At 39.8% G+C, this 23,316-nt stretch overlaps 1 protein-coding gene across 1 annotated transcript in view; it reads left to right on the plus strand.

Moving 5' to 3' along the window:
* Positions 1-23,316, plus strand: part of AKAP13 (A-kinase anchoring protein 13) — a gene marked incomplete at its 5' end in the record, with an annotated part of 64,526 nt that overhangs the window by 13,736 nt on the left and 27,474 nt on the right. The window contains 5 exons of the mRNA XM_029283380.1: positions 2,282-2,344; positions 4,634-4,820; positions 5,874-5,985; positions 13,470-13,503; positions 14,200-14,332. Of these exons, the coding sequence (XP_029139213.1) occupies positions 2,282-2,344; positions 4,634-4,820; positions 5,874-5,985; positions 13,470-13,503; positions 14,200-14,332 (529 nt within the window). The remainder of the gene's footprint in view (positions 1-2,281; positions 2,345-4,633; positions 4,821-5,873; positions 5,986-13,469; positions 13,504-14,199; positions 14,333-23,316) is intronic.

Consider the following 23,316-nt stretch of genomic DNA (forward strand, 5'->3'; position numbering starts at 1 on the left):
TTCCTTTCCTTTCCTTGTTTCTCTCCTCCTCTCCTCTCCTCCTGTCTTCTTTCTCTTCCCTTCTCTTCCCTTCCCTTCTCTCTCTTTCTCTCCTCTGTGCCTTTCCTTTCCTTTCCTTTCCTTTCCTTCTTTCCTTTCCTTTCCTTGTTTCTCTCTTCCTCTTCTCTTCTCTCCTCTCCTCCTGTCTTCTTTCTCTTCCCTTTTCTTCCCTTCCCTTCTCTCTCCTTCTCTCTCTCTTCTCTTCTCTTCTCTTCTCTTCTCTTCTCTTCTCTTCTCTTCTCTTCTCTTCCTCTTCTCCTCTCTCCTCTCCTCCTGTCTTCTTTCTCTTCCCTTCTCTTTCCTTCCCTTCTCTCTCTTTCTCTCCTCTGTGCCTTTCCTTTCCTTTCCTTTCCTTTCCTTTCCTTTCCTTTCCTTTCCCTTCCCTTCCCTTCCCTTATTTTCCTTTCCTTTCCTTTCCTTTCCTTTCCTTTCCTTTCCTTTCCTTTCCTTTTCCTTTTCCTTTTCCTTTTCCTTTCCCAGAGAAATCAGCAATGATACTTTGCATTTACCCCACAGACAGGATTACGGATAAGTGCTAGTTCAGCTTCAGCAGTTAGTGCAAACCATAGTATACTTGTTCATTGGTCAGAGTAACTGTGGTTTATTATCAGGAATAACTCGCTGACTCTTAAGCTATGAGGAAAACCTAGGAACCATGTCAATACCAGGTTTCTTCCCATCTTTCTAAACCACTTCATAGTTTGGAAAGCTCATTGCATTACAAATGAAATTACTAGAAATCTCTATTTATTAAACTGGTCTTGTTTAATAAAAACAAACCAGCTCGGATTAAAACAGTAAATGAATACTTCATAATACCCAGACATGAAATCAATGAAATCAATAAACAACATTCTTAACATCCATGATGGAGCTGATTTTTTCCCCCCAGGAATATGTACACATTTTCCTTACAGAACAAACAAACATCAAGAAAATAAGTAAACAAAAAGAAGGGGGGGGAACAAACAGCCTCCCTGGAAGTAAAAAAAAAATGTTGTTGTTCCTAGTTCTTTTGTTTCTTTCTCTCCCTCCACCCTCCAGCTTATGTTTAAACAAAAAGCTTTAGACAATCTTTTTATATTTCAAAAACCTCAGTGAGCCTAATGCTGCCAAAATTAATAGAACATTCAATGCTTGAAGGGTGATTTTGCGAAACAAAATAGAAAAACCAAAACAAAACAAAAAAGCCACATATTTCTGCAGCTGATGATAGAACTTGGTTATTAATTATGTTTTTGCTCTGAAACTTCTGTTTTGTATATTTAAGCTGTTGCTGAGCTTTTAAATACTGCAGAAAAAAACAGTGCCAGTTTGATAATATACATTGGGGAGCTGAACCTCGGTCTTGTACCTTCCAAATGTATACAACCCTGATTCCCATCCTTAGGTCTTGTGAATTGGAGGTGATGGGAGCTGTAATCCAGCACATCCATTGGCAACCAAGTTTAGAAAACCTGATATTGTATTTAATATAAAAAAGAAAATCACTACTGAAAGATTAATCCAGTATTTTAGCACAACTCTTCTCCTAGTGCCACCTAGAGGCTTTTTAATTTTTATGTAACCTAGTCACTACTACATTTGCTGGTCACGTGTACAGATCTACATTCATATTTGAAATTCTATTCTATTCTTTTCTATTCTATTCTATGCTATTCTATTCCATTCCACTCCACTCCACCCCTTATTCTACTCTACTCTGCTCTACTCTGCTCTGCTCTATTCCTCTTCCCTTTTCTTTCTCTTTGATTTTTCTATTCACAAATTCCATACTTTGCTCATCCCTCATAAACTCTTTCTCATTCGTTCTTTCCCAGTTTTCCCTGTTGGTGCCTCTTATCTCTTTTAGCAATTTCCTTGCCTTCATTTCAATCACATACCTTCTGGTCCACTAGAATATGAGGTTTTAGTCTCTGCCAAATGAGCTGCCAATTCCTACAAAATTTTCCACTAATGATCAACATTTCTATGGATGCAACCTTTTTTGGGAATTGAATATTGATGCATCTTCTGGGCAGCTCAGCCAATAGAGAGGGCTTCCTAACAGACTAGCTTTTAAATCATGAAATAGTAGTAATTCAAAAAACAAAATGGAACTATGTAGGAACATATGTGCAGAAGGTTATGGGGGGAAAAGAAGTATAGTTCTTTCAAGGGTAGCCATGTTGGTAAACATCTGCCCTTCTTATCAATCAAATAATGGCAGACCTCTTCTGTCTCTTACCTTTGTTATTCCCAGTTTGAGCTGGTGTCCCTCAGGTGTCCAGTGCAATGCCATGGATGCTGACTTTAATGGTCGAAGGTAGAGTATGCCATAGCATCCAAGGGAGCTTCTGCATCTATCATTGCCATCTTTTTGTGTGATGTCTGTTGTCTCGTTGCATTCTCGATGTATCTGCTACTGGCTTGGGTGATGTGCTGTTTCGATTCAGTTTCTTTGTACTAAGTTTTTTACTTGGTGGGTTCCAGAATTTGGCTGCCTGGTATTTGTGGTCACCACATCCCAACCTTTCCTTATTACCCGAAATGGAGGACAGAGACTTGTTTAATGTCACCCTAAGCTTTACAAGGTCTCTGGCTGTAACGTAAATAGAATCTTCTACGTCACCAAATCGAAGAAGATGGCTGTCAGTTCTTCAGAGCAGGAAAAAACACCTCATGCCATACTGAGCTGAGTTTGGGCTGTCTGGAATGAACATAGGTTGCCAGGCAACTTGCCAAGACCATGGTGCACTATGGGAAGGTTTATCTTTATGGAGGGAGAAAAAAAATCCCTAGTTACCTGGAAGCCATTTTTGCTCACCATAGATGACCAAGTGATTAACTCCATTTCTTCCACTGTAATCTCTTTGTCAATAGCATGTTTTACTAGTCTCAGTCTGAAAACTGAGAAAGAAATATGCTTAGCAAAGCATGTGCATGTTCTTATTCTATCAAGTGTACACACTGAGCAAAACCGAAGTCCCACTTAACGTTGGGGGCTAGGCGTGGGAAACACTGGAGGTGGAATTATGTCCTGAGTAGTTAATGTAAAAAAATAATATTAGAGCAGGAAAAAGAACTATAATACATTCTATGAAGAGCCGTGGAGGTGCAGTGGTTAGAATTCAGTACTGCAGGCTACTTCTGCTGACTGCTGACTGCCAGCTGCCAGCAGTTCGACAATTTGAGTCTCACCGTCTCAAGGTTGACTCAGCCTTCCATCCTTCTGAGGTCAGTAAAATGAGGACCCAGATTGTTGGGGACAAGAAGCTGACTCTGTAAACCGCTTAGAGAGGGCTGTAAAGCACTATGAAGCAGTATATAAGTCTTAAGTGCTATTGCTATTGCTATATGAAGCTGAAAACAATTATTGCAAGAAAGTAAAAACCCAATGTATGAAAACTGAGAAGGTGTCGTAAATATGCATAGAATGACAACATAGAAGCAATGAAGGTTTTATGGCCGAGCATATTTTGACCATCTTATTTTTTGTGGCTGCTGTCTAACTAGCAGAAGAAAAACATTGCAGCATAGAAGTTCATCTTAATATGCTCAATGTCCGTGTGCAACTTTCTCCCAACTAGGGCAAGATGGCAACGATAAATTTTGTTGCTGAAAAGGTCCCAAGGGAGAATGAATTTTTAAATTGAAAACGAAAAGTCAGGGAGAATTAAGGAAAAAGGACTGCTTGGTGAAGTCTTATAATTAAACAAGTCCATAAATGCCAAAGTCCAGCCTTGGTATAAGGTTTCTGAAATGCTTTCCTTTTGAAAGAATTACTAAAGCAAAATCTCTTTCATTAAATTGAATGAGAAGGGTAAAACAAAATGCACGTGTTTCTCTGTTCAGCATTAACAAATACATTTTAGCAATTCTTGTATGAGAAACAACTTTCCTGAAAAATAGCTAACTCATACTAAAAGTACTAATAAAGCTCCTCTTGATCTTTCCTTTGCTTCATGAAGAAAAAGACCAAATTTATACTCAGTACAAAGTAGGACTCTTTATGAAAAGTCCTTGGGTCTGCATATATATGTGTGTGTGTGTGTGTGTGTGTATTTTAAAAAACAATAAATAGTTGATCACCAAGAGAATAAAGCATATAAAATTTAAAAAATTAAAATTTATTTACTAAACCACCAAGCTTTCGTCAAGAGCTCTTGACATCATCAGGGTATGCAAGCCATTGTTGGGAGTCGCCTATAGGAAAGAGTTACTACAGCGCGCTCAGCTGGGACCCATGACGCGCGCTATGAGCCGGATGCAGATGATCAGCGGCTGCATATAGGCGACTCCCAACAATGGCTTGCATACCCTGATGATGTCAAGAGCTCTTGACGAAAGCTTGGTGGTTTAGTAAATAAATTTTAAATTTTTAAATTTTATATGCTTTATTCTCTTGGTGATCAACTATTTATTGTTTTAACTGCAGTAACGTGCTAACATGCTAACTAACCAAGGAAACCAGGTAGATCAGCTTACAGCAAAAATAATATACAGCACAATATGACTTGAAAATCTCCTGCCAAGCTTGCTTAAGCCAACAAAGATTTTATAGACTGATTCATCAAGTACTGGGAGAAACCTAATTCCTGTCATTTGTCTTCAGTTACAGCTTAGAAGGACTGTCTGGAGAGGCTGATAATACTGCTAGTAAGCCATCGTCAAGTCTTGATGTAGCATCTATGAACACCAAGGATCTTCGGCAGAGTCCTTTAGCCAATGATGAACGAGGATCACTGGTCTCACTCACTGAAGAGGAACAAGAATCGGAGCTAGGAGAAATGAGAAGTCAGGTAAGAAGGAAGTTAATTCCAAGGATTTGGCATCGTAGCTTGATTTGCACGGTCTACAAAGCCCGTTGTGGGCAGAAGCAGTTTGCTTCTCAGAAGGCACTGTTTCTTTCCATAATTTCATTAGAAGGTGATCCTCAGCTTGATTGTCACCTTCCACTCTTGTGATCAATGGTAGGAGACTTTAGCAGTGTATTTAAGCCCTTCTAGGACCATCCAGCTAGGGCAGCATCAAACTGATCAGCTAGGGCAGCATCACACTGAAAATCTGAGGATCAAACTAGCTTACATGAAAGTCATCGATACTCTAAAGCTATAAGCTAGATTGAAAAGTAAAAAACAAACAAACGAATTTATAGTTAGAAAAAATGTAGAACTCTTAATGGAGCTCTACACACACACACACACACACACACACACAAATAAATAAAACATCCTAGAAAATGACAATGGCAAGCCATTTTGCTACCATCCAGGAAACTACATAAGCATTTCCACGAGGCTTACCAAAAGTTGAGTTCAACTCAAAGAAGACTTTAACGTCTAGATCCATTTGAGGTGGGAGGGGGGTTAGTATAGATTTTTTTCCCCATGGTTCATTTATGTTAAGCAAGCTGTTTACTTATAAATACCTTCCTCTTTAATACTCCAGGCATGCTGTAGTAGAACTAGTTGGCAAGACAGTTTCACATCATAGCTAGATCAAGAAAAGATTTAGATGTCGTTTTTGTTTTTAATTTTTGTGCTCTCAAGGAAGCTGGAGAGTTTGAACTCCAGTTGTAGGAATGCTGATGCCTTCTTCTTCTTCTCCTCCTCCTCCTCCTCCTCCTCCTCCTCCTCCTCCCCCCTATACCTCCCTCCCTCCCTACTCACGCTCCCTTCTAGCACTGATGATGTTACCTAGTTAGGTCATGAAACATCTATAAGAAAACGACCAAGCTCAGAAAGCACCAAGGACCCCTCATTTAAGCCCTGAGCTACAAATATTCTCCTCTATTTGTCTATTTGACCCATCTGAGAAGACTGAATTTAGTGTAACAATTCCGCATTTCACAGATTCTCCAAAGATCACAGCCCCACTCCTTTGGCTTCTGCACAAGTCCTGTTTCTCCTCCATTAACGAAATCCATGTCACTGATGACCATTGCCCAAGTGGGATCAGACAACAGTGAGTATTTGTGGCTTTTAATTTTTTCTTTGCACGTAGCATTCAGTGATGAGTGTATTAAGCACACCTTCTGTTTTCCCTCCAGCTTAGCTTTGCACCATTTTGAGATAAATATTTTGCAGAGAAGGCTGGTCCTGCACTGTATGAACTTCTGCTTTGCTCGGCCCAATACCAGTTACTCCAATAAAGACGCCCAAGTTCTTTTTTTTTTTTTCTATGAGTCCAACCTATGCATTTTTTAAAAATGTAGAATACCCTGGATTAAGCTGGAGACTTATATGCAAAGCATACTACTGAACTGCCATTCCTTTTCAATGCCTCTCCAAGAAATAAGATTAGTAGTGGAGTGGGGGAAGATAAAGTAAAGGTTTCCCCTGCCCAGCTGTTTCAGATTCTAGGGATGGTGCTCATCTCTGTTTCTTAGCGGAGGAAGCCAGCATTGTGTGAAAATGCATCTGGGGTCATGTGGCTGGCATGACTGTATGGCAAGGCGCAAGGAACGCTGTTACCTTCTCACCGAAGTATCAATTTATCCACTTGCATTTGCATGCTTTCAGGTTGCTAGAGCAGCGGTTCTCAACCTATGGGTCGGGACCCCATTGGGGGTCGATCGACCATTTCACGGGGGTCGCCAAGCAAGGCTGTCCGCCATTTTTTTCCCCTTTTCTGGCGGGTGCCTTACCTCCCTTGGGCTGGGCCAGCTGGTGGTCGGCCTGCTCCGTCTCTGCCGCTTGCCAGCTACGCCTCGGCCGGCGCAGGGGGCGGAACCACGCATGCGTGGCACTCCCGGGCAGGGAAAGTCCTCGACTTACGACCGGTTGGGTAGTCCTCGACTTACGACCAGTTTAGTCCTCGACTTACGACCGGTTTAGTCCTCGACTTACGACCGGTTGGGGGTCGCGGCATTAAAAAGGTTGAGAACCACTGAGCTAGAGCAAGTAGCAGGAGCTCACCCCGTCACGCGGTGCTCGGGTCTTGAACCCAGACTGTCAGCTTTCCAGCTGACAAGGTCGGCTTTTTAACTGCTGAGCTATCGCTGAGCCCCCCTCAGTAGTGGAAAGAATAAAAATAAACTGAACTTTTGGCCCAGCAGAGGCAACTAGTTTCCAGTAAAATGTGGAAACCATCCTTAAGGAAACCATCCTTAAGGTGCAGGCCTAAATAGCAAAACAAACTCCACCCCACTGTGACTAATGTTCTCTTGGAAAATGTCTCCTTGATTCTTTTACGTCTATCTGGAGCTTTGAGAGAGGTGAAGAACAAGCTATCTCTGCATCTGCCTCGTGTGTTTTTTTTTTTAAAGCGGAAACGACAGTGAGACATATTTTTATAGGATGATTGTGTGCCCTGGGGGAACGTCAGTAGGTTCTGACTTGCAGTTGTGAAAGTTGTGTCTCCGGTGCAGCTTCATTGTTCATCGGTTCTGCCAGTGGTGATGTGGTGTGGCTCAAACGAGCCTGGAACAGAACGATTGTATGCCAGGATTATTCTAGTCTTTTAAGGATTGTGTTTTTGTTTTATTCCAATTGGAAATCCAGATTTTATATAATAGAATAATGTAGAGTTTCCTGCTGGACTTTTGAGATGTACAGATTATTTTTAAAATTGTTTATTTTTTAATGCTGCATGCCATACAAAGTTTTTACACCGATAGATGACCTTCTAAATTGGACAAATAAATAAATAAGGCATCTGAACCCATTGGTGATCACACTGGTGATCATTACAGCTGGGAAGGAATAGTTAAAATTTAGGAGAAATGTAAGGAAATGAACTCTGTGCAAAATCATTTCACACAAAAGGTTGTCCAATTTCTTCTTAAAAGTCTCCAGTGATGGAGCACCCACAACTTCTAGAGGCAAGTCGTTCCACTGGTTAATTGTCTTCACTGTAAGGAAGTTTCTCCTTATTTCTAGGTTTCTTCTCTCCTTGATTAGTTTCCATCCATTGTTTCTTTTTTTGGCCTTCTGGTGCTTTGGAAAATCTCGAACCCTTCCTCTTTGTTGCAGCCTCTCAAACCCTGGAATATTTGCTATCATGTCACTCCCTAGTCCACATTTCATTTTATACACATTTTATTTTTGCCATAAAGGTGGAGACCCCAAAGCATTTTGCATATATAAGAAAAAACATTGGTTTTGTGTGTGTTTTTTTCCCTCTTGGAGAGAAGCCTCTTGGTTTGGGCGTTTGCCATTGAGAAAGTCTCTTCTAATAAGCAAACCTTTTTGGAAGATCTGGCTTAGCTTCTCAAGACTCGTGACTCATAAGGATGTTGACTCGTTTTTGCTTCTCCCTTAGCAATAGTAACCAAAACACTTGTCCATCCACTTCATTTTCTATAACCAGAATGTACCAATTTTCTTCCTTCTTCTGAAGGCCCTCATTAAGGGCACATCCGCACACAGGATGGGCTCACGTACGCAGCAAAGGACCAATTGGCATTCTCTGGTTTTTTTCCCCAAAGTGGCAAAGAAAACTAGCTTCCTTTGAGAAAGGGATTATTTTCTCTTAATTATAGGAAAACTCTTTGCAAATGCTTTCCTTCAATTCGCACTCTTTTCCAAAAGGACCTCCCTTTTATTTTTTTATATAAGATTTTATTGATTTTTTCTTACATACATATAATAATTTTTCAACCAACGTCCTGTCTGAGTTTGAAAACGCTAATACATATTTAATTCCTAATCCTTCATTCTTTCCTCTAGCCATTGATACAATAAGTCCCAAGTTGGGTAATATTCTGTTTCTTCTTTTTCTTTCAATCTCATAGTCAATCTGTCCATCACCATGCCTTAAAGTTTAATATGATATCTTTGTTTCTTTAAAGCATTGCTGATATTTTTTTTTTTTAATATGATCAGGTGCCAGAGTGGCATATGAGCTCTGCAGATAATACTACAGGGAAACAGAAATATTTTGCATCCTAAAAAGTATCCATTTGGCCAAACTATGCAGAGTAATATATATAGGATTTAAAAAAAAATTGTTTAGTAAGTAAGAATGACTTAGCCTGGCCTCTAAATGCTTATAGATGTGGCTAACGCCACCAGAGGCACTGTGTGCTTCTGTTCCAATTAAACTCAGGATACATTTAGGTGAATAGGACAATTGGTCTAGACCAGAAATAGAATACAATGGCATTTGTAGTTATCACTTTCCCCAGAAGTTTTCTCTTTGTTCATGCTACTGTATGCTTTCCTCAGCTGTCCTCAGCTGACTTTAAGATTTGGTCGTTTATTTTTGAAACTAAACTGAAAGATTGTACCGTATAAAATAAAACAATACATAAAATAAAATGAAGTTGTGGGTGCTCCGACACTGGAGGTTTTTAAGAAGAAATTGGACAACCATTTGTCTGAAATGGTATAGCGTTTCCTGCCTGAGCAGGGGTTGGACTAGATGACCTCCAAGGTCCCTACCAATTCTGCCCTTCTGTTATAATGGCTATAGTGTGGTCTTTACTTGCAAGATTGCCTTTGAAGCCCACATTGATATTATAGTTGTTCTTAGAAAAATAAACATGGTGAGTGTCTCTGTCCAAAGTGTTGTTTGGCAATGAGCTTCTTTTTTTCAGAAAAAAAGGACCAGTACAAACTGGGGGTCACACAAAGAATCCTGAGGGGCAGGAGATGGGAGAGTGAGTTGACCTTCTGATAAATGTGGCTTTGGGACTGCTTACAATCACCCAAGACAGTTATTCTATGAATAAAGCCATCATCCATAATCTCTAATTTGTAATATCACAGTTTTTACCTATTTCAACTTTAGATAGCCTTGCCTCCCTCCTTTATGCCACATTTGGAATGCAAGGTGCTATCTGAAATACACCCACTAGGAATTTAAATTAGACTCTTTTAAGAGGAGTAAAGGCAGTGTAAGTGTAAAAGTGCAAGCAGAATCCAGTTTGCTGGGAAGTCCCACAGAAATAATGGTGCCTCCCAACTTTATTTAAGAAAATTTATACGGCAGCCCGACTCACTCTTGGTGACACATATAAAAGTGAGTTCCTGCTGTTTCAGAGTTTGAGAAATACTGTTGTAAGAATCAAGTCTTGTCTTGATGTAGTTTACTGAGAAACTTTCCCCTCTGTAGACTTCATATTGATTGCTTACTTGAGATTGGTTTGGCTTTTCTTTCTTTCTTCCTTCTCAACCTTTTGGCTTCTGGTTAGTTGTAGCAAAATTGCTCTAAAGTGGTAAAAAAACTGCTGACCTCTATCCAGATCTTTTGGTCATGCTCCAGTACACAAGAGATTCCCTCAAATGTTTCTGTTCTTGCAGCTGTTTCATCATTATTTGGCTTTGGCACTTGTCTCTATTGCAGCACTTAAAATATTCTAACATTATTCTTCAGACTTTAAGAATAATAACCAAGTTGGAAGGGACCTTAGAGGTCTTCTAGTTCAACTCCCTGCTCAGGCATCAAACTCTATACCAGGGGTAGGCAACCTTGGCTCTTTTATGACTCGTGGACTTCAACTCCCAGAATTCCTGAGCCAGCCAGGAATTAGTTCTAGATTGTCATGATCTAGATGATGCAAGCAACTTTCAATTTTTTTTAAAAAAAAATCCATAAATGCAAAACAACTCTAGGAATAAAAGTAGCATCCGTTAAGGGAATATCTCTCCACCCTCAAATTCCCCGCAACTCCTGTAGCCTGTACATTTACCTAACCTTAGATCTTATGGGACAATCCAGCCTTTTAAAGAATGCTTCAAAAAGGACAAGGTGGGCACTGTGCAGATCACCAGGGAGACAGTGGAGAGGAGAGAAAGTTAAGCCCTGAAGATGTCCCACAAATCTGGGTCTTTTGGCTTCATCTATCCTTCCTGACCAATACTGGCTGGAACTAGCTGTAGAGAAAGGAGAAAAAGCACCATCTGCCAATTACATTACATAGCCCAGAAGATTACTGTCGTCAGCTGAATAGAAATCCACTGAGAAATTTAAGGAAGGCACTTTCCTGATTCCAGGTCGGCCAAAAGACATCTGAAAGTCCAATCAAAGTTGTCCTAATCTACAGTCTTAACTGAAGTGGGACCAAATAATCCACTTCCTCCAGGATTCTCTCCAACTGCAACCCAACCATCTTCTCAACTTTCTGTAAAGAGGGGAGATTGGAGACTGCGTGAAAATTATCCGGGATGGTAGGGTCCAGCAATGGCCTCTTGAGGAAGGGGAACACTCAGTGGGAGTTCAGGTTGAAACGTTTTCTCATAGAGATGAATGGATGATGTCCCTCTTGCATATTCTCTTTCAGCAACACATAGGCCTGTTAGGGCAGAGGTCCCCAACCTTTTGGGCACCAGGAACTTGTTCCGTGGAGAGAGGTTTTTCCGTGGACCGGAGGGTGTGTGGTTTTGTGTGCTGCCTGCATCTTGCAGTCGGGACTTTGCTTGTTTGTGCGGACCAGTTGCTGGCATGCCGCAGCCCAGTACTGGTCCATGGACCGGGGGTTTGGGACCCCTGTATTAGGGTATCTATTTGAACTGATGAGAAGGGCTATGGTATGGTCAGAGGCTGTTTTTAGGCTAGTACTAGATTACTAAAGAGAGACATCTCCAACTTACAGTGTAGTAATGATGGAAGCCTTGTGGGAAACTATCAAAATTCAATGTGCGGTTTTTGCATACAGTGACACTCCCATTTTCTTTTTCTCCCCTCCCCCCCTTTAAAAAATGCTTTCCTGCTTTTGCTGCTGTAGCCCTTTGCTTTGTAAATACGCCTTTTGCTTTCTTCTTTGGCTCGCTGTGACCGTTCTTCCTTTTTTTCTTTGTTATTTGTCTGTTGTTGGTGTCGAAACCGCATGCTCTAACCTCTGCCATTAACCCACTTTTCAGCACAGGGACGGATTCAGCCATCTAGACGAGTTTTCTTCTCCTTCAGCATCTCCCCGCTCATTCCTAAGTCTAAAACTGTCTTTTCTATTGACTCTTCTTCCAGCGATGAGGAGGAGAACTTGGAGAGTAAGTAATGTTGTTTGGGCAAAATGATGCTGGCGTCGCTTACCGCTCCGTGGAGAAGCTCAGAATCTCGCATGACTTTGTTGAACGCAAATGCTAGTGGCCAGGTCTTGGCTGGATGTCTTGTCTTCTTCGTTTGTCTTGACTGATGCTTGCAGATTCTAGCAAAAATGGCTTTTCAGCTTACTTTCCTGTTGATGAGTTTCTCTAAGGCTCCTTTTGTTCATGGGGCCCATGGGTCAGTAAGGGATGCTATGGTGTAGAACCAATGCGTAGGAATCAATGTTGCTGTCACAGGTTTGCTGTATCATATTTTATTTATTTATTTGCACGCAGGAAATCCCTCTTGGGCTCCACACTGACGTGATTCTACATACATGCTTGGGTTCAAAAATGTTACATTTTGCTATAGACCAACTTAATCCTTAGATTATGTCACATGAAGTAGTGAGGGATTTGCCATTGGGTGATTGTTTGAAAATTGTTCGAATATGGCATAATTTGAAGGACAGAAATGTCAATTTGTATGGTACATCATGAACATTAACCTAGACCTTTTAAGCAAATAGAACAGACTGTACATTAATTTCAAAGGGAGGCAGATAGTAATGTGGATTGTCTCTCTGTGTGCATCACAATGTAAATATGTTAATTGAACATCTACACTAGGAAACTTCTGTTTAGATTCAGACAGCTTAAAAGGGCCACATGAATCCTTTAGGCTGAATTTCTTACTAGAAAGTAACTAAAGCAACGCCTTAGACCAGGGGTCTTCAAACTTGGCCCTTTTATGACTTGTAGACTTCAACTCCCAGAATTCCTCAGCCAGCGTGCCTGGCTGAGGAATTCTGGGAGTTGAAGTCCACAAGTCATAAAAGGGCCAAGTTTGAATACTTCTGTCTTAGAACATGTTTCTTTTGTCCTTTGTAAAGATCTCAGTGTGGGTATAAAACTGACAAGACGATCCTACACACTTAAGTCCTGAGCATTGCTGGCTTCAGCTTGCACACCGACCCTAGTGATAATCATAAATCTTCCAGCTGCTAATTCAAGCGAGAGGGTGTAATGCATGCTTGTTCCTATTTGACAGCTTTCTCAAATCTATTTTGGCTGGGAAATGTGAAAGAAACTATTTAGATTTTCAACCATGTTTGTACCTGTTCTTTTTCACGGATTGCCTGAAATGACCAGAGAAACACCAACTTGGAAGACTCTGAAGTATGACTCTAGATGTGGCTTTGGTCCCATCAGCTGGTTCTCAAAATAACTTTCTTCATAAAAAGAGACGAAATCAACATAATTGCTCATTTATAATCTTAATAAAGAGTATGGCCTTTTAGATATCAACTATTCTCCTGCTAACGTGTGTTGGATGAATTCAGAATCAAATATTATCTGCCACTAGTGACATTTTCTCCACCCTGTCATACTAAAACATGTGTTTTAATAAAAATTACATACATATATGTTTGGATTTTGGTTTTTTTTTAACTGTAATTCTTTCTCCATGTATTTTCATAGGTACCCGATCCTTCAGCAGCTCCCTGACTCAAAGGTGAACTTTTTATTAATCTCTTAAACATACTCTAAATATAGTTTGTTCTTTTCTTGAATTCAGCAAGAATTTAAACAAGGAGGACTAGTGGTGGTGATGGTTTTTTTTAAAGGTTGATTTTACTGTAAAAAAAAGATTTTCCCCACTTATCAACTGATTGAACAATTAAATCCGCTTATCTTTGAATTATAGTTAAAAAGCTTAACTTATCAAATTTACTGGTTTTGGGCTGATAAAGGTCTAAAAGCTCTTAATGTAGAAAAGGAATGTTGCTGTGCAATCAAGATTGGAACTGTTCACAAAAGGAATTGATTGATTGATCAAGGGCCACTTTCAGTCTTTAAGAGGCATGTGAGAGACTATATTCTGAAAATTGGGTAAAATGGCTTTGACACGACTTAATTGTACTTAAAACTAAGTAGGTTTGTTCTGTAGGCATTAATTCCTTCCTATGATACATTCAACAATTCAACTCAATAGCGAGTTTCTTGAGAATACAGGGACTGAACCTACCTTTTTTTGGGGGGGGGGACATTTGTCTTGAAGCAAAATTTGGTCTTTTCTCTTTGAAATGGTCTCTATGTCCTTATCTGCAGCCAAGGCAGGTTCAAATGAAAGTGCCGTGTCTCCCACTTGAATCGGGTGAGCACCCTGTTTTTGTGCATTGCCTGAAATGTTTCATCTCTTGGCTTTTAGCATCAGCGAGGAGAGTGGCAGTTTTCCACCCCCAAGTCCCTGCAGAAAAGATTTGGAAGGCAAAAGTGGAACGAAAGTCAGCCGTACGTTCAGCTACCTCAGGAATAAAATGTCCAGCAGTAAGAAAAGCAAAGTAAGTAGATTCCAGACGGGTGCTTTGAGGATCAGGGATGTTGTCATTATGCCTGCCTTGGTGATTCTCAAACCCATCCTGGTTTAAACCCAGGGGTAAGGAGATGACCATCCAGGAAAGGAAGAGATTCTTGTGTAAAAATAACTAGGATTAAAATATAATTTTCCTTCCAACTGCAGCCATGACTTTATGCGAATGAAACGCGACTGAGAAATAGGGAACGTGGTAAAAAAAAAAAAAAAGGGCTATCATAGCTCCTCTCTCTTTTTGTTTTGTTTTCAGACAATTTTAAAGGAAATTGGATTATACTTTTAAACCTTCTATTAATTTACTCTAGTTCTCCCTAGGCTATCCCTCAAAAATATCTGGAATGGCTACAACAGCATTAACCTACGCGCATACAAGCAATTTTTAAGAATCAGATAAAGGGATTTAAAAATGTTACCTACTTAAAGCTTCATTCAGTGAAAGCAGCATGTCTGTGGTTTGCTGGTAAAGAAGCCAGGCTGGTTTAAACAGAAGGGTTATTGTCTGATGTTAGACGTGCATAAAATGGAAACCTAGATGAATCTCTTGTTCTAGAGTCTGATTATCATTCCCTGCAAATTATAGCAAATTGTTACATCAGGTATTAGCTAGAGAAAAAAAAAGACCTAGAAAATCTCAACATCCAACCAAGTTTATAAAAGATGAATAGATCCATTAAAATTCTTGGTCCTTAGCCAGTGAAAACTTTCTAGGCCATTACCATTTTGAAATACTCCCAAAGTGAGAGTTAGAAGCCACCACAATGTTGGTAACTGTCATCTTCTAATGCCAATATTGAAGTAGTGTCCTGGAGCAACATACACAAATAATATTTTGCTCGTGAAAGTCTTTTTATTACCTATATTCTGTCTTTTTTATGTCAAGTTCAGAACATGCTGTGAGATCTAATGCAAGCATGGGTTCTACCACTCGACTCCATCACTAGGGGTTTCAGTCACTTGTCTGAAATGGTATAGGTTCTCCTGCTTGAGCAGGGGGCTGGACTAAATTTTCTTATTGGGAAAATTTATTTTATTTTGGTTATTTTTTATATATATTTAAGATATTTTATATAGACAACCCTGGGCAGCTCCCAGTAAAATTCCACTCCATCAAATCTTTAATCCAGTCAGGTGGTTCCTTTACTTGATGGACTTACATGTCATTGTGGAACACCAGTTTTGAAGAAATCTGTTTTGATGTACTATCCTTTTTTTTCTCTTTTTGTATGGTTACAACACAGCTTGACAATTGTGCAACGGAAACTCACCGCTTGTGGGTACCCATTTAAATTTTATGAGTGTTTTGAAGTTCCTCTGTCTGTGGATAGATCAAATAGCCGGAATAGCAATTTTCTCCATTTCAAAGCATCTATTCCTACGCAGCTCTCATTTTTCTTGATTTGGGTAGATTATTTCTTTGGAGAGAACATTCAGTAAACCAGAACAAATAATATTCGGGGCACGGTCTTTTAGATGTACGGTTAAAAACAGTCTTCTTTCAGTTTTCTTCTCTGATGGCATGACTTTTCAACCACTTCAAGGATGAAGAGAAAGATGTAGACTATGGATGTCTACCCACCTTTTGGCTTCCATGGACTGCATGGAGTGAAGATGAATGGTCTTGGGCCCCATAATATAATATATAGTATAATATAGACACATAGACATAAACAATATCTACATATTTATTTATTTATTTATTTCATATGGCATAACAGAATACAGCATTAGTCATAGAATTTACAAAAATCAGCATATAAAATGTGTACCAAAATATAAAACACAAATACAGTGAATTCATTTAAAGACGTACAAGTGATGAATAAAATGATGAATAAAATTAAATTATGCATGAGCAGTTACTAGAGTGGCTAAGCTATGACAGGATATGTAGATCGCTTAGCCATTGGACAACAATGCCCTTGAGATGGATTTAGCCAGGGGTCTTCAAACTTGGCCCTTTTATGACTCATGGACTTCAACTCCCAGAATTCCTCAGCCAGGCACACTGGCTGAGGAATTCTGGGAGTTGAAGTCCATGAGTCATAAAAGGGCCGACCCCTGGATTTAGCTGTTGGACAGCAGTGCCCTTGAGATGATGATGTACATACTGGTGTGTCCAGATGTGCTGAGGCTCAATTCCCAAAACATCAACCCAGGATTTTGAACATTGCAAAGAGCCAATACAAAAATACTGTAGGAGCTGAGTTTGCGCCCCTGTGGACAGGGGGCCATTGAAACCATAGCTCATGTCTTGCTATTCTGCATCTTCTGTAAGGACTCGATTTATAACACTTTACCTAATAAAATATATGGGAAATATGACCTTTCTTACATGGAACTACTGTTATCAGATCGGTATGAAGTAGTTTCTCTGAATGTGGCCAAATTCTGCTATGCTGTGTGTAAAATTAGGCAAACTTTAATTGTCCGCTGTTAATCCTCCGTCAATCGCAACGTATTATTCTGTCTGTCTTTTATTTTTATTTTTTACTACTATTATTGTTTTAAGGATTTTATTTGCTGGCCTGTGACCGTAATAAAGATTGATAGAGCACTGGAGTGACTAACCCCAATATGCCTTGTCCCAATCTTGGTTTGGGGAGAACTTCATCCACCAGCTTCTGTTTTTGACTGACACCCCTCTCTTCCCTATTTCTGGATTCTGCTCTAGATTCAGAAGTTCTCTATTGTCAGTATTTTTGGATTAGGACGGAGTTTACCTTTCTCACCTGGAAAGGAGATTTTCACCTTAAACTGTTGCATACAAGTTTATCTCAGACGTGTGGAAGGGGTATTTAACTTTCTTCGTCTTCTCTTTTTTTTCCCATTTTTGTTTAAAAGAGATCGCAAAAAAAAAAAAAATCTTGAAAGAGGAAGCAAAACAGGAAGTCTCTAACCCTGCTAGTACTTCTGCCGCCTTAAAAACACAGCTATTTAAGTCTTATAAATGAATCTGTATCTCCTGGAAGACAAGCATATGAACCATCTCTTCTGCTTTAACATTTGACTCTTGGAAATGCCAATTAGCAGAGACAGAGAGAGAGAGAGAAAAATACTCAGCCTCTCCATGTGTTGCTTCCCAAGTGTCCCTAAGTCTTTTGGGCCACTTCAGTATCCCAAGAGAGCTTCAGCTTTGAATTTCCAGTGCCTGAAGGGTTAATGTGTTCTTTGAGGAAGCTCAGAAGAAGCAGCTCTTCCTTTTCTCCTCCCCTCTGCCTTCTCTCTTGCTCAACTTGTTTCTGACTTCCTTTTATGACAGCAGACTGAGCAGCTGAACAGGATCGGTGCTTGGGGTTTGTTTTATCTCTAATGTGATGGATGGATAGGTGTTGGGCAGATTCCCTTGCACGGACTGACGTTGGGCAGCATGTCCCTCAAATGGCATCGATTTTCTGACGTGCCCCATATAACAGTGAAACTGATCGGACGGTTCCACTCGGAGGTAAACTTCTATCTTGGCTTGGGCAGTGAGGATTAGTGGGGACAGCGCAGTGGTGGTCAGGAAAGGCCTGGTTGATTCGTCTGGATTGCATCAGTTGGTGTTCAGATGTTGGTGAGAAGTTTAAGCTAGACTAGCTCTCATCCTTGTTTCTCATTCCAGCTTGGCATATGCTGCTATGCTACCTTTCTCAGTTTGGAGAAGATTAATTTCTGTACATTTCTTATGTATAACAAATTGTTCATCCAAATTGTTATAGCCCTGTGGTTGTTTTTTTTCAGCCTTTATAGTTGTTTGTACTTTTCGCATCCGTGAAAATACCATTTCCTGTTTTCTGACTCGATCTGGTTAGGGTAGCTCTCTGTCTTTCTAGTCAAACGAATCAAATCAAAACAATTAGATGGTGTTTTTCTTCAAAACAGGACATTTTCTTCAAAATGTCGGTAGTAAATTCATTTCACTGGACAGGAGGACGGCTAAAGAACTAGAAATAACTTGTTGAGTGAACTCCGTTTTTTTGAGTGAGAGTCAAATGAAGCAGCCACATATTTTTATGCATTTAAACATCAAAAGGAAGCAATAGATTTAATATGCTTTGCATTCACACAGCCTTGTTCTCAGAGCACACTAATCTCCTTATATTAATAAACCTTGTCTTCTTGTTAAACTGCATTGATGATCGTTCTTATTTATTAGATTTTCAACTCATCTGTTTATCAGATCTTTAAGCGGTTGACAAAGATAGCATTTTGAAAACAGTAAAAATAATCAAAGAGCATAGAAAGGATTGTCAAAACACAGAAATACTAAAACCCTAGTCTAATGCAGATATTTGAAGTAAAGTAAAAGAAAATTCTGACTCATGGCCTTGCTTACTTTATTCCCTTTATATGGCTGCCCATCTCAGCAAGTGATTCTGGGTTGCGAGCAATCTTAAAATAAATGGAAAACACGTTAAAATACACAGCAGCTGAGAAAAATGTCACAGCCAATGGTTGTTAACACAACCTGGAGATGGGACACACTCAGGCCCCAGACTTCCCTGGTAAAAAAAGCTAAAGTTTTAAAGGGAAGGAAGAAGCAGGTGGAGCACAAGTTTCATAAGTGGGGGGACATTTTTCAAGAAGACATTCTCCTTCCTCACCTTAGAAAATGTTGAAGGAGAAATGGAATACATTTCCCGTTCGATGACAGTCTTAGAACCTTTTGTGCTTCTCAGTGTGTGCAAATGCACACCATTCCAAAACACGATGATTTTGTTCAACTAAAGAAACATCATTTCATTTCAACCTCATTTCAACCATGAGCTACAAATAATTCTCCTTTCTTGGTAAAGTAATATTGCATAAAGAAAAACTGTGCATTAAAATATGTGCCTTAGTGAACGTGAGGTACAAAAATGCACTATTTTAAGGGAAGGCTGCCTGCGTTGGCACATTTCTGGGGTAAAGTGATATGCAAAAATGTTTGGTTCAGAGGAATTGTGTGTAAAAATATTTTCATGCCACTTTAATGGAAAAGAAATGCCCAAGAAGAACAGGCCCAATCCAATTTAAGAATTGAAAGGGAAAAAAATGGAGAGAAGCAGAAACTGGAGGACATACTGTGTAACCTAAACAGTATTTCTGAAGATCATCTCAAGACCTGAAAAGCCTGGAAAGTTGATTTATCCCTGGATTGTTGAGAATATGGTATGTTTGTCATCAGAGGCCAATTGCAAATTACCTCAGATGGCAAATGAGGTGTCAGATGTCCACCATTTTATTTTTCATGCTCGTGTTCCAGGTCACATCCATTGAACTCTTATCTGGTGGCACCTAGGATCCGGTGGGTCTGCTTGCTCCCTGGAACAGTTTCCCCCTGATATTCACATGGCTTCCACCTTGAACCATGATCACTTAAAACTTGGATCTTCTGTTGAATGGGGGTAGACCTCTTATGGAATGATTAGAGTATTAGGGTTTTTTTTTTTTACTTTGTTTTTTCCAGGACTTTCTCAGCTACCTATATTGTGGTTATTTTTTGTTGTGATTTTTCTAAGCTGTCTGAGTATGACATGATCATTGTGAGTCCCAGAGTTGGAAATACAGGCCATGCTGTAAGACCCATGGTGATGCAATGGTTAGAGTGCAGTACTGCAAGCTAACTCTTCCCCACTGTCAGGAGTTCGATCCTGACCTGCTCAAAGTTGACTCAGCCTTCCATCCTTCCAAGGTCAGTAAAATGAGGACCCAGATTGTTGGGGGCAACAGGCTGACCCTGTAAACTGCTGAGGGCTGTAAAGCACTGTGAAGCGGTATATAAGTCTAAATGCTATTGCTAAGTGCTATGCTTAAGACTAGGGCTTTGTCTTGTAGCATTCTGACTTCCTATTCATTGCTTTTAATAAAAATGAAATAAATAAAAGAAATAATAAAAGAAAGAAATAATATTAGAAAAGACAGGGAGCTTGACAGGGACCAAGGAATCAAACTTTCTTTCTTCATTAGGCATGCAAATACTAAATTGTAATGTTTCAGTTCAAGATGTTGTGTGAACCCAGGGATTGACAGTGATATCAGCCATGGTTCAGGACGTAGCAATATGTGTAAATCTTGCCAGTTGTAGGTTAGTCAACAGGTCAATGACTTAGAACTGTGTATGAAGCAATTAAATTCACGGCTGACGTTTTTCCTTTTTCTTTCTTTTTTTTCTTAAAAAAAGGCGTTCTGTTTTGTGCTTGAGTCACCAAGCTGCGCATATTAATTTGGAAACCATTGGGCCATTGACTGTTTTCTCAAGCGTGCGTAAAGTCTCACTAGATGAAACGTGTTGCTCTAAGCTGTATGAGTTTTAGGTCCCGATTCGCATGTCAAAAACTGCTAATGACAATAAAAAAAACATGAGCACTGAGCTGTTTTCAATATTACGTTGATTTTACTGAGCTGAATTTCATTGTAGGGAAGGCAACTACACGTTAGGTGTCTGTCTGTGGGCATAACTTTCTGTCTGAAGGATAATGCCGAGGCGAATGTTTCTCAAAGTCTCCAAGATTATGAAGAACGATCTTCCCCGTAGTCTCAAAGACAGCTTGTAAGAGGGAGAAACAAGTTCTATTTTTGAGATATAAATTGTTTCTCCTTTGAATATCTCTCTTACTGAGAATTCTCTATCAAACCACTGCTTCGACTATGTCATTTCTAGAGAAGATGGTCTTCATTCAACCAAGCCTCTGTTGAGGGACTCTCGCATAATTGGTAGGGCTGCGAGTTTCAGTGGTTGCTAGCTAAGAAACCGTGCCAGATTCTCACCTGCCCCACTAAGTTATTTCCGGCCATTCTCAGCTTTTACTGCTACCAACCAGCTATCCTCACTTACTGTCTGCTTGAGTTGTTCTTCTGAGTAACTATGGCTTTGGAGGCAGGAGACTTGGGAATGCTGGGGGTGGGGAAATTGTGTGCAAGAGTGAAAATAGAGTAGATGTTAAAGCAGCCCAAGCCATGCTTATGTGGACTTGAAATGAAGCCCATGAAATTTCATGAGGTTTCTTTCTTGCTAAGCACGCTTCAAAGAAACATTGCAGCTGTAGACTGGTCAGTTGCAACACTGGTGACTATTCAGTGGTTGTTGTTTTTTTCATTTTAAATGCATACCATAAAAGTCAATAAGACTGCCCTGAGGGGCTACAGTCAAAGCTATAGGTATGTGCTCAGCCTCTGAAAGCCCTTGTCTTCTACAGAGAGAGGAGAGAGAGAGAGAGAGAGAGAGAGAGAGAGAAATCCTACATACCAAATACATACTTGTATTTGCATGTATTACCCAGGGGACTCAGAGCCTTTCCTCGTGAGCAGAATTGCAACAGCTGTCATCTCCATCTTCTTTCTACTCTTGCCATCTCCAACCATCCTCACATTAACTGTCTGACTGCTGTTTTCACCATGTAGTAAACAAAAAAAAAATGTAGAAAGCCGGTTTGGCTTAGCGGATAAAGGCAACAGGCTAGAAACCAGGAGACCATGAGTTCTGGTCTCAGCTTTTTTTTTGGGGGGGGAGGAGGGGGTTGGGGGGGAATTAGACATCCTAGGTCGGTCCTAGGAAGAAGCAGGCAAGGACAAATCTCTTGTGAAAGCAAGGAAACAGCTGGGACTGACTTAAAGGACTCCTCCTCCTCAAGAATATAGGAAGTAGTGTTGGTGATTGTTACAGAAGGCAGTTGTTTTATGAAGGTGACTGCGGTAACTGATCATTTTTGTAATCCCCATGCAAATAGGAGGGGGATCCTGAATAGAATAGAATAGAATAGAATAGAATAGAATAGAATAGAATAGAATAGAATAGAATAGAATAGAATAGAAGAATGGGAATATAGAATAGAATAGAGTAGAGTAGAGTAGAGTAGAGTAGAATTAGAATTAGAATTAGAATTAGAATTAGAATTAGAATTAGAATTAGAATTAGATTTTAGAATTGAATAGAAGCAAAGTCAAGGGGGGAAGCCAGATTCAGTTAACAACTGTGTTACTAACTTCACAACTGCAGTGATTCACTTAACTGCAAGAAAGGTTGTAAAATGGGGCAAAATTCGTTTAACCATTATCCCACTTAGCAAGAGAAATTGTGGCCGTAAGTCTAGGACTACCTGTATTATCACACTATTTCATTCTTTTTAGGAAACTTTCTTTGCAGTAAGCTTGTTTTAAATAAGGAAGATAGTTTTTGTTTTTTGTTTTTTTTTACTTTCTTGTTTGAAAGGGTAATTTAGAGGAATTGGGGGAGCTACTTTGTCTCGGATGCTATAGTTTCAAGCGTAGGCAGGAGAAGAGTCCAAATAGGCTTTCTTCTTCCGGACTCTTAACCTCAAAGGTTTAACCCACATGGCTGTAGAGCCCAATTCTCAAAACAGAATAGAATAATCTCTTCTGGAAGTACATAAATAAGTTTGGTGATAGAACACATGGTCTGAACGCGCAGGTTCTTTCCCAAAGGTTGGGAAAGTTCCCACCTGAAACCCTGGATATCTGCTGCCACATAATTCCGAGCTACAGTTCTGACTCAGGATAAGATAATTTATGATGTTCCTACATCTTGATGGCGTAGGTCACGAGGACTGATTCAAAGCTATGCGAGCGTTGCCCTAGGTGTCTGCAGCCAATGACTCACCGTTGACTTGGGGAACATGAAGGTGCAGGATAGCTGCCTGCATCTTCGGCACATGGAACTCATTTCTTGATGATGTTGTCCTTGAATACATTCTACCTTGCACATGAAGGAACGTCATTTTAGATAGATAGATAGATAGATAGATAGATAGATAGATAGATAGATAGATAGATAGATAGATAGATAGATAGATAGATAGATGGATGGATAATAGATAGATAGATAGATAATAGATAGATAGATAGATAGATAGATAGATAGATAGATAATAGATAGATGGATGGATGGATAGATAATAGATAGATGGATGGATGGATGGATGGATGGATGGATAATAGATAGATAGATAGATAGATAATAGATAGATAGATAGA

Source organism: Protobothrops mucrosquamatus, unplaced genomic scaffold (assembly GCF_001527695.2).
Source record: "Protobothrops mucrosquamatus isolate PMUCROS unplaced genomic scaffold, P.Mucros_1.0 scaffold72, whole genome shotgun sequence".
NCBI lineage: Eukaryota > Metazoa > Chordata > Lepidosauria > Squamata > Viperidae > Protobothrops > Protobothrops mucrosquamatus.